The following is an 11,849-nucleotide window of genomic DNA, read 5'->3' on the forward strand; positions in this document are numbered from 1 at the left end:
GGGAGCTACTCAAAGCTGGCCAGCCTCATACCTGCTCTGCTTGGAGATGGGTTGTTTGGTTTGGGTTTTTTTTTTTTTGCCTATTTAGCCTTCTCTTCAGCAGTGGGTGAAGTTCATCACAAGTCATTACCGACTTAAACCTTTAAACCTCTGTTTCACCCTCTATTCTCAACCATAAAGAGAGACCAATCGATTGAATAAGGAAGCTGGAGTTATCTGGGGTGAAACAAGGAAGAGGGATATTTCCTTTTCATTACCCCTTTGCCATATTAAGAGACTTAAGAGGATGCTGGTTTTGTCTGTGATGTGATAAGACTCTGGTCCAGAACAGCACTGTGGCGATTAAAGTAACATGACTAAAGCTATGTACCAGTCTCTAACTGCTGAATTCCTCTCTGCTGTTTGCATGCAAAAGGAGGAGGCCTGAAGTCTTCTGCAGTGGCTAGGTAATTGTTATCTATAATATTGAAAACTAGTGTCATTCAAAGGTGTACACTAAAAAGTACAACACAACAAGCAAGTTTTCTGCATTATGAAAAATCTGCTTGGTAAAGCTGTTGCTATTAATGCTTTTATTTACTTAAATGAGTCTTAAATCTATAGCCGAGTGAAACTCTGTGCACCTCACTTGTCAGGTGTGAGGTCAAGACCTGGAAAATGGATTGATCTTGATGCACAGCATTAAGATGGAACAATGGTGTGGTAATGCATGGGTTGGCAATCTGAAAACATGAAGTCAGGAGCCAAAATACATCTCCCAAGTATGATATTTCTGAGAAGGTTTCTGCAGAAACATAGTTATCACTCCTAATGGCGATAGCATGCTAAGCTACATACTATGTATGGGTGGCTTTCGACCAGTGGGTGAGTCTGCATGCCCTTACCATCTAATTCTTCACTGCTGAAATAATGCAGGCACAGCTGGGGGAATTATTAAAACTTTGCCATACAAATCTTCTACTCTATGGCAATCCTTTCCCTGGTACTAACTCTTCTTTCTTTTTTCCATTAAGACTGACTGTGCAGAGCCAACTCTACCAGCTGGCCTGATCCCATCCAGGTTAGGTTTTGTGCAAGCTTTTAAAAGCCTTTATCATGATTATTTAATATGGATGAGTATCTGAAAGAACTTTGTTTTGGCAGTGATCACTTAACTTCACCCCAAGAAGTTCTTACATCCTCTTTGGAAAGAACTGCACCTGTAACAGGTAAAACCTTAATTTGGGGCACAGGTGTGTAAACTTTTTGCACTGAAAGTCTTGGAAATGGATAAGCTCTAGTCTGCACGTGTGCTGAACAGTAAAAGTTCTGTCTTCTGTTGCCTGATGCTATAGGCTGCCTTGCTATGGAGGAAAAATCAAAGTGCTCACATGAAAAAGAGGAAGATGTGCCAACTTCTCTAGCAATGGTGAAGAACAGCAATAAGGATCCAGCTGGTCCTGTATCAGGTACAGTGACTGCTGCAGTGCCTTGGCACTTGCACAGGAAATGGCTTGCTTTCAGCACTACTTTGGAGTGAGGAAGCCGAATAAGAAAAATAGCTTGTGAATGTCTATTTTTGCAATTATTTTCTCCTGCAAGTGCTCTCAACCCTCCCTGAAACTCTGAGTAGGAATAAGGCTTTACCTACTTAATGGTGGCCAATGGCCTACAGCACACCAAGAAGCAAGCATGAAAAAAGCTAGTGAAATCTTGATGCTTGCCAAGCTGGCAGAACATAGTGTGGATACTAAACCACAGGCAATTTTGGGAGAAGAGAGAAAGTTGTCATGGCTTTTAAAAAGTTTGGTCACAAATAGCTAGAGTAAATAATGCCCTCTTATCTTTCAAAAGTGAAGCTCAGTGCCTAAGAAGTTGGGATGGGTCAAGAAGAGATGATGAGAGAGGCCTTTGTGTATAGTTCTGTCTTTTGCTATAGCCATAAACACCCAGAAGAATTATGCTTACCAGATCTGGTGGTGCTTCTTTCACTTAAAAAATAAAAGCAAAACAAAACTGGAGTACATGCACGTGATCTATTAACACTATTAAAAAAACCCCAACTTTGTCTGAATAAGCAGCACAGGATATGTCTGCGTGCTTGTTTGTAACCATTTTTAACCTTTACCTAAATATAAGACTTTTTGTCGTCATTTCCTATTTGGTTTTGTTTCTTTCTTTAGTACTGTCTTCCTGACACCTAAAATCAGCCCCCTCACTTAAACATATTTTCTTTCTACTAATTTGCCTCTGCCGTTAATTCTCACATGTGGTTTAGTTGCCTTTGGCAAGGAGGAAACAGGTATGCAAAACAGATAAGAGAGTCCAAACGTCTTTAAAGTCTGAGATCCTGCTGCCTTGTTGCACATCCCTGAATAGAAAGTGTTTCCAGTATTGGAAGGGAGACACTGATGAATCTCCACTTGTGGTTTCTGCTAGTATCACACACTGTCTTTCAAAGGTGCTGGGGAGCCTGGTTGGACATATAGGGCTGCAGCACAAATCAACAAGGATAAAAGGGCATGCTAAGAAGTTGTTGTTGTTGTTGTTGTTGTTAAGGATGAAAAGAGAAAGCGCTTCAAATCTAAAGCTGCTTGTTGTACTGTTTCTTTGATTTGCAACTTTTTGGCAGTATAGGACTACATAATCAGCCAAAAAAATAATAAATTTTATGAGTTCTAAAAGGTATAAATAGCTACCAGTTACTGCTGCACAAGAAACTGGTGTGACTCTCAGACTTTCTTCAGTTTCTTAAATATTTTCTTATTAAATCTTTTTAATAGCTGTCTTTCTGGAGGTTATTATTGCTTGCTTTAAAACTTTTCTAAAATGCAGCACTTGGCAGGTTGTGTTGCACTTGAGCTGGCATCATCAGTTCCTGAACTTACCAGTTCATTGCCACTCACCTTTTGGCAAAGAGTTCTTTTGCTGGCTCTATCAGCACTCTGCTAGTTCACTTTTTAGGTACAAAGAACAGTCCAAGTGCTGGACCATGCTTGAAGCTTATGGACACCTGAAATACCACAACTGTATGCACTTGACAAGCTGGTTATGCTCAAACTCCTCTAACAGCAGCTGAAGTAGCATCTATGTCTTGACTTCATCTGATATTGTGTAATCTGAAAGGTGATAATTACAAATACTCATCACTTTTCCTGTTTAGTCTGTGCATTTGATTTTTTTTGTACATTCCTGAGCTTATAGAATTCCAAATAAAGATTTTAAACTGTCTCTTTAAATTGCAAACAAACAAAACAAAACCTATGCTGGTAGCAAAATAACGAAACTCATTTATTGAAGGGAATTTCGCTGTAACTCTTGCAACTTCAACTAGAACAACTACAACCAGTTATAATAACCTCACTTGTAGACATGTAATATTTCTTACTGGGTTATTTTTACAAGCCAAACATAACTATCATCCCGCTTCTTCCTTTATCTTTTTACAGTGTTCTTTGCCACTACCTCTCCTTCTTAATGCCCTGTCCTGACATTTGCTGCCATTTTTTAGCCCTGTTGGTCCATGGCTAGTACATCGGATGTTGGAGGCTTGCTTTGTTTTTATTGTTATGTTTGGTTTCTGTAATGTTTCTCTCTAGGAGCAGATCTGACCAAGAAGGAATTCTGCTCCATGACAGAAGAACAGAAGCCTGCTTTTCAACACATCTTAAAGCAAGAGTGGGTAAGAGTCCTAGTGGCAGTGAAACACAGAGCTGGTTTGGCTGAGCAGTGACAAAGATACCACAGGAGGGGACAGACCCTTCCAGTGGTGTTGTGGCTGTTCCCTTGCTGTAACTGATCTCTGATTTGCCTTTAGGAGGTGGACCAGGAAAAGAAAAATAATAAAGAACAGAGTGAGGAAGCACCAGCTGTGGCTCTCAGTAAGAAAGGTAAGAGATTTCTGCTGAACACATACATGTAACTAATTGAGGCACGTGCCTTGGTCACCTGGTCAAAAGCCGTGTTAAGAGGTGCAGAGAGCTGCCTGCCCCACACCAATTATGAGGGGATTTTGTTTTAAGGAATAGTAGCTGCAGTTAGAGAACAAAATGGATTAGCAGTGGAGAAAGAGAGAAAATGTTGTTTTTGCAAAATCTGCTTCTCTGACTCTTACAGATACTCATCTAACCAGCTCCATCTTCTAGACAGGAGGGAAAATTTCTTAGGAGCTGTGAAGGAGTTGAGATATTTGAAACAAGTTCTGGCATGCCTGCTCTTAAAGTATTTGTAAAGCAGCATCCTCTGTGGTAGCCAGAGCTTGGGGTAATACGATATAGATAGGCAGGATAATGTTTCTATTGAACCATGCTTAGACACCTCCACTCTTCTAGTCACCTCACCTTTTGCCTTTGGAGTCCACTGATGTAGTAAGTCCTGTACATCCTGAACCTATGGGCTGGGGACTTAAGCGAAAACCTATCATTAACCATTCCTGTGCTAATTAGATGCCAGTTGAAGCCAACCGAACAACTAACTTCGGGGGCTTTGTACAAGTGAGTGTTGTCTTACTGGCACTCTAACCCTAGTATAGTCTGAGGTACACCAGTTGCTTTTATTGGCAAGAGCTTAACACTGGAAATCTTTAACAGTGGTTTCTCTTGAAGCTTAAAAGACTTTCACAAACTGTTTTTGGGAGGCTGTTTTCACTTTTGTTTGAGAACTTTTTTCTCTCTTCTCAGGGAGTTCACCCATGACAGGTGGCATTAAAGGAGAGAAAACAAAGCAAAATGAGTCGTAAGTATTCTGACTTTTAATGATCACCTGCAGGTGTGAATTTAAAGCTGCAGTCTTACATGATTGCTTCTTCTTATCCTACAGTGACTCCCCTAATGAGAAAGAAGTGGAGGTAAGTCTCAACTGCTTGTATCCTTAAGTATCTCAGACAACAGAAATATCTTGTAGATAAGGACTGATTAATATTTTGTCCTATGTAAAAGAATGGTGCCAAGAACCTTTAAACTGGATGTATTTTATATAAATCGGCTTCTCAAACCTGTCTTTCCAAGCCTAATGGAAATTTTGGAAGAGATGGGATGGGAAAAGGTGGAAATCTGTGAAACTGAACAAAAGACTTGTCACCATTGAAACACTTGTTTGCAAGCTTGAAGGAGCATAGCTGTGACCTCCTCCCAGGCAGAACGTGCTGATTTAAGACAGTTTTGTCAGAAGACACAGATGGCACACTGCATGCTGCCAGGATATTGGCTATTCTGGCTGCACACTGTTTTCCCCATTACTGCAGATGGGAAGACTGGCTTTGGGGAAGTGGGCCATGTTCACTTTCTCTTCTGTATCTTTTCTATAGCTTTGTTCATGGGGTATAGTCACAAACGTCATGTCAGTATCCAAATCTACTTTTAAAACTTCTGCATCACTTGGGTTATTCTGAAGTCTTTTTCTTTCCCATAACAGGCTGAATTTCTGAGGCTGTCTTTAGGTTTTAAATGTGACTTGTTTACTTTGGACAAGAGAGTGAGGCTTGAAGAAAGGTCCCGAGACTTGGCTGAAGAAAATTTGAAAAAGGAGATCACAAATGCTCTAAAGATGTTAGAGGTTAGTATTGGCCAAGGCTGGCAGAGTGGATGGGATGAGCGGTTGTGAAAGGATCTCTCTTAGTACGGCTCTTTTTAGGATGTACATGTGTGTGATACATTATAAGCAAGCCTATGATGTTCTAAGTGATGCAGCTGAAATATGAGAGACTTAGCATTCGAGGGGTCACCTTCATCTGAGTGTATTGTGCGCACAGGCAGTGGGGAGTCTTTCTATTGCACAAACATATGGCAAGAACCCCAGTTTTCAGCTGGCTTTTTTTAATGCTGGGTAAGCCGAAGTTTCTGCCCACTGGAGGTCTGATTGCACATGTTGGATGCTGATCTTGTGTTCAGGCCCACAGTCACAAGTGTCATCACTGTACTACTATGCCCTAGTGAGGCTACATATAGAGTACTGTGTCCATTTCTGGGCTTCCCAGTTCAAGAGAGACCAGGAACCACTGGAGAGAGTCCAGCAGACGGCTATGAAGATTATGAAGGAACTGGAGAATCTCTCTTATGAGGAAAGGTTGAAAAACGTGGGTCTGTTTAGCCTGGAGAAGAGGACACTTAGAGGGGATCTTATCAATGCTTATAGATATCTAAAGGGTGGGTATCCAGAGGATGAGGCTAGTTTCTTTTCAGTGATGCCCAGTGACAGGACAAGGATGAATGGGCACAAACTGGAACACAGGAAGCTTAAGATCAATGTGAATAAAAATCTCTTTACTTTGAGGGTGACAGAGCACTGGACCAGGCTGCCCAGAGAGGTTGTGGTCTCCTTTTCTGAAGATATTCAAAACCTGCTTGGACACGTTCCTGTGCAGCCTGCTCTGGGTGAAGGGGGTTGGACTGGATGATCTCCAGAGGTCCCTCCCAACCCTTACCAGTCTGTGATCCTGTGAGCAGTTAGGTTCACCTTTCCTTCTCTACTAATAGCTTATGCCCGTTTTCTTACCACCTTGCCTCTCAGGCTTTAGCTCCTTTGTGTGAAGAAGATAACCAAGCACAGGAGATCATTAAGAAGTTGCAGAAAAGCTTGCAGTTCCTTAGCCAGTATGCAGCCCGTGTCGCCAGTAGAGCAGAGATGTTGGGAGCTATTAATCAGGTAACCATTTCCACGTAAATGTCTTTTGTACAAAAGTTTTCCTGGAGGTGAAGGAACAGCAGTCTGTTTGCAAGGCTTCTGGTTCCAGAACTAGATTTAGGAAACTTGTGTATGTAATGCTGACTGTCCAGTGCAGCTTAGTCCAGGCCTCCTCCTCTCAGATAACTGTTTGTGTTGTTACAAGAAGTCCTAGGCACTGAGAGCAGCTATGCTGCACCAGCATTGTGCAAAAAACACACAGCAGAAATATGGTCTCTATTTAATAGAAAGCCCTCTACCCCCCCACCGCCCCCCCCAAAAAAAAAAAATCTGAAAAAACTTGCAGCAGAGGAATCTGTACAGTAGAGAGCATAAGAATGCAATGTGCTAACAATAGTCTTGATGCTCTAATGGTATTTCTGTGCCTTCTGGAAAGGGCAGCTAATAAGCTAAATCTATGGAAATTTACAAAGACCTGCTCAAATGTTATGCGTAATTGTGTATAATGCCAAAGAACAGCATGAAAATATGACTTGGCAGTACTAGCAAATGCGTGGTGGCAGCTGAGACTGTAGATCAGAGAAAGAGATGAGGAGGAGTTGTAAAGGCTTAGAAAATGAAGACTAATTTACTTAAGATAAGAGTAGTTGCTAGAGAAATAAGAGCTGTGTTGAGAAATGGGTTGTAGTGAAACTATGAAAGGGTGGACAAAAAAGAGGATGTTGCATTATAGAGATACAAGATGAGGGTAGATGGCTAAGGGAAAGGAAAGGGGGAGAAGTCTTAAACCCTAAATGTGATGCAGGTCCTCAAGGAGACTTCTTTTTTTTGTTTTTTTTGTTTTTTTTTTTTACTGCTGTTGCACCTACTCTGTTAGGAGAGCCGTGTCAGCAAGGCTGTGGAGGTCATGATCCAACACGTGGAAAACCTGAAGCGCATGTATGCAAAGGAACATGCAGAACTTGAGGAGCTGAAGCAGGTCCTGCTCCAGAATGAGAGATCCTTTAGCTCTCTTGGAGACCGAGGTAACTCAAGAAAAACTGCTTAGTCTTTCTTTTTCATAGCATCTGCCAGAGAGACCCTTAAAGTTGAAGTATAACATCTTAGGTGGAGGGGTTATATAACTGCTGTATCTCCCTTTCCTAAAAAAATAGAGGAAAAATCAGCAATTTACTAACAGCATTGGAAACAATTCTTGTTTCTTGTTGAAATTAAACTGTCATGGGGGGAAACATTGCAAGCATGCAGTAACATTCTGGCTTTTAGAAAAGTACATTGCATGTGGTGGTGATAATCTTACTCCTTGTGAGCAGTAAATTCAGATGCTCACTCATGCTGGAGCACTCCCAGCAGCTATTTCTAGGTAGCTGAGCTTTCACCCCTCTCTACAGATGCTTCCTACTCTTTAAGTGTGAATTCCACACTCCTTAAGTCCAGGTACTCTGAATTTCCCTCTCTAAGCAGATGGTACAGTGGTCAGGTTTTCAGGTGGCACTGTGCACCTGTGGCTTTGCCAGAGAAGTATTAAATTTTTCTGAAAAACAGAGCATGTATTTTAAAACCAGACAAGGCGGTCTTTACATACAAGTAAAATCCTTGCAAGAGCCTTCTGAATCACAGGGTATTCCTTTCTTGTAAAAGATTGTACTGTAACAGGACACTGCCTCAATAGCAAGAATACATTTAACAATAGCAACAAAATTTGATGGTTGTAGAGGATGTACAATGTGTGAATATTATGAACTTGTCTAATGAAATAGAAAGCTTTTTCCCAAAATCTCATTTCTGCTTTCTTAGAGTATTCTGATACACTGCTTAAACAGATACTGCAAAAACTCAGACCTTTAGTTGCAAATAAGCTCACTGTGTTCCTGTAAGCCTTTCTGATATTTGATCTCTTCACAGATGATTCTACGAATAAAAAGCTACCAAATCCTTTTAACTTTAAGGTAATGGCCCTTACAGCCTAACATGAAACTCAAGTATATTTAAGTGTGTGTGTATTTGTTTTGTTGCTTTGTCATGTGCTGGTGCTCTGCTACATGGTTGACTTAGTTGTTTTCTGTCTCAAATGTGGGCTGGGGGAAGTTTTTTTTCTATCACCTCTACCTCCCCCTACCAACCCAAGGGAACTCCATGTGGTCCCACTTGGAAGATGAAGTGTTCACAGAAGCTGAAATGGCTGTGCTCTCGTGCAGTGGTTCAGATATATTGTTCATGTGTGGATGACTCATTGGGGTTACGGAAGAGGGCTAGCACAGAAAGATTAAAAAAAAAAATAAATGGGAGCAATTCTAACTGACTGTAAGAATTCCTGTGAGCACCATTAGGGGAATTTAGACCCATTCAGTTTTGGTATTTTGCTGGAAGCTGTGTAGCCAGCCTCACTTCCAGGTGCTTAGGAGGGGAAACGGCAGCTTAATGTGGACAAATGGTGCTTTAAAGGATGTGGTTTGGGCTGTGCTTATGATCTGATTCTTCTTTGTTTGTCACTTCAAGTCAAGTATCAACATCCACTTCTTTTGTACAGTTTGTATAAAAACAAATTGTATTTTGTGATCAGTGAGTAATCCAGTCATTCCTTGATAGAGTCAGTAATGCCTCTTATTTGTATAGCCGTCAGCATCCCTACGAAGAGTTAGCATTGCAACATTGCCTAGGAGTGCTGGAAATGCAGGTATTGGGTTGCCACTGGTAAGTAAGGGTTCCCAGATGGTGAGGCACTTTACCTTCTCAAAACTGGCTGGGCTGAAGCATAAAAATGCCCGTGCAGTAATAAGTGTGTCAACCCTCTTCTCCAGGCCCAACTCCATGAACCTGATGGAGATGAACGGAGTGATAGATTCAACAGGAGATCAAGCAGCTGGTAAAGTTACTTGGGTTTGTCTTTGAATAAGGTTAAATTTTCAACTCGTAGAGGGCCTGCATTGAGCAGCTTATGGAGAGTCTTGAAGTATAGTAAAATTTAGGCTGCATCTTTCACACTAATTTTACATACTTCAATAGGTTAATGAGCCTTTGTGACTGAATGTCACAGCTTTTTTTAATTACCTTGACTGTCTTGTGTTAGAACTAGTATATGAAAACTAGGTGCCTGGCATTGATGGGTTTGTTGTTTGTTGTTGTTTTTTTTTAAAGCCTAATTTCAGGCAAATAATTTTGAAACTTATTTGTCTAAGGCCTACTCCAATAAGTAGGCTTCTACTCAATTTCTAATTTCCTGCTATATATCTGGTGGGGGAAATTAAGGCAAATTTTGTTTAAAACATGACAGGGGGCGGCTAGGAGCAAAGCAAAATGAGAAGCGTCCTTCACTACAGCGATTCATCAGCACGTATTCCTGGGCGGAGTATGACCATGAATGTTCTGAAACAAAGTAAGTTCAACAGCAACCTCCTCTGAGGTATGTGTGGAGAGCTGGATGGTTTGTTTTTAACAAACTTAACTGTCCACCACCTGATCAGGGCTATAAAGTGAAGTTCTTCTGAGCTCTGTCACGTTGAATGCTTGATGGAAAACCTTTGGAAAACCTTTGAACTGTTGATGTTTCATTACAGAAATGAGCAGTCAGAACTGCCTACTGAAGTACAAGAAGAGCCATCCAGGAAGGAAAGTATCTCTGAAAAAGGAAAATTTTCATCAAAATGGAACCTAGAGTCAGCGTAAGTTCTCATATCATCGTGAGGTAAAGCAGCATTTGGGTGGTGGACGTGGGAAGAGGAACCAAAGCTGTAGCTTTGGTTTGGCTGTTAACGCACACTTCTTAAATCAACCAACTGGAAGTACACTCAGGTGCTAGACTCTCACCCTGCCAGGTATTCATTACTAACCCTAAACACTGTGGTAAGGAGAAACCTCATGCTATGATCCCACCTTTTGTTTACTCTGTGATAGCTGTTACAACTAAGCTACTAGAGCATACTAACATGGACTTCTAAAAATCATAGAGGATTTGAGGCCTGTGCAAAACTTACCAGTAGCTTGGGCACACACAGACGTGTAGTTACCAAAACTAACTCCAGACTGCTCCAGCTAATTCCTCTGAATCTCTCAAGTCAAGGAAGAGAGTGTTGTCCTAAACAAGTATTGCTTGGAAGCTCTTGCCTTACAGGAAAGGTGGTCCACTGTCTCTGTAAACTTATTCCATGTGAATATCCAATGCTAAGCCTTTGCTATAAGCACTCCTGATCAGGGGAAGACAAGACAATTATGCTAGTGTGTAAAACTGAAGATGGCAAGAACAAATAATTTGCTTTTCCTATTGTTTGATGAAGGATGGAGGTACCCAAATGTCATAAGAGTCTAGGATTTGGATAGCTAGTGAGGGCAAGACTTCCCTCTAACCTCAAGGAAGCCCTAGAACACAATAAAACATAAGGCCAGCACTTTCAGTGCTTTTGACAATATTTCTTGATGATCTGCACAGCAGCTTTTGTGAAACCTCTTCAGAAGCGGCATGTGGTACAGGAAGCATGGATGGACTTAAAAGTTGGGTCCATCACCTACACAGCTTATCAAGAACTTCCTTACTGAAGTCTGCATTTTAAACCCAGAACATAAGCTACCACTGTATGTAGCTCCCAACACAGCAACAACGTTGCCACTTCTGATAGTCAAGGATCTGTATGTTTGTGGGGGCTGGATTGTTTTAGGGTTTTTCAGGGTAGGAGAGTAGTGTGGGAAGAGGTCTTCTAAGTTTTGAAGAAAAACTGAACCACTCTGATTTACTCTTCTGTGCAGGTGCAATTTAATGTCATCATGGGCATCCCATCTCAAAAATTCCTTTTCCAATGCTAACAAAACTGTCTGGGTATCTGTTTCCATCCTGGTACTGCTTGCTGCTCTTACAAGCTTCCTCACTGGGCTCTCTCTTCAAAGACCAGCGGATGCAGCACCTGTAGGAACTGGGAACTCCTGGAATTCACTACAGCAGCTGTTGTGGCCATATACAGGACTTCAACACAATGGACCACCCCCAGTATAACACAAGTTCAGATATTTGTGGTTATACTTTCAATTTCTGGATGACTGTGAGAAGATGAGATAGTATATTTAAGGTTACATGTTTGTGTTTGTTTTGTTGGGTTGTGTGTCTTGGGGAGAGGATTTTTTTTTAAGCATGACTTAAAATTGGAAAACTTTTTTTCCCCATTTGACAAAAGTCATCTTTAGAAGTACTTAAAAGGGTCTCAGAATAAATATGACTAAGTGGTTTAGCCACAAGAGAAGAACTTACTTTGCTTTAATGA

General features: G+C 41.1%; 1 protein-coding gene across 1 annotated transcript in view; it reads left to right on the forward strand.

Annotated features, from left to right (window-relative positions):
* LRMP (lymphoid-restricted membrane protein) overlaps positions 1–11,584 on the forward strand; it is a gene marked incomplete at its 5' end in the record, with an annotated part of 28,285 nt that extends 16,701 nt beyond the window's left edge. The window contains 14 exons of the mRNA XM_010187844.1: positions 1,335–1,448; positions 3,579–3,661; positions 3,797–3,869; positions 4,659–4,713; positions 4,798–4,825; positions 5,392–5,532; positions 6,487–6,621; positions 7,478–7,625; positions 8,506–8,549; positions 9,217–9,294; positions 9,402–9,466; positions 9,875–9,976; positions 10,158–10,262; positions 11,341–11,584. Coding sequence (XP_010186146.1) covers positions 1,335–1,448; positions 3,579–3,661; positions 3,797–3,869; positions 4,659–4,713; positions 4,798–4,825; positions 5,392–5,532; positions 6,487–6,621; positions 7,478–7,625; positions 8,506–8,549; positions 9,217–9,294; positions 9,402–9,466; positions 9,875–9,976; positions 10,158–10,262; positions 11,341–11,584 — 1,415 coding nt within the window. The remainder of the gene's footprint in view (positions 1–1,334; positions 1,449–3,578; positions 3,662–3,796; positions 3,870–4,658; positions 4,714–4,797; positions 4,826–5,391; positions 5,533–6,486; positions 6,622–7,477; positions 7,626–8,505; positions 8,550–9,216; positions 9,295–9,401; positions 9,467–9,874; positions 9,977–10,157; positions 10,263–11,340) is intronic.
* Between the last annotated feature and the right edge of the window lie 265 nt (positions 11,585–11,849).

The sequence above is a fragment of the Mesitornis unicolor genome, unplaced genomic scaffold (assembly GCF_000695765.1).
Source record: "Mesitornis unicolor isolate BGI_N332 unplaced genomic scaffold, ASM69576v1 scaffold18687, whole genome shotgun sequence".
NCBI lineage: Eukaryota > Metazoa > Chordata > Aves > Mesitornithiformes > Mesitornithidae > Mesitornis > Mesitornis unicolor.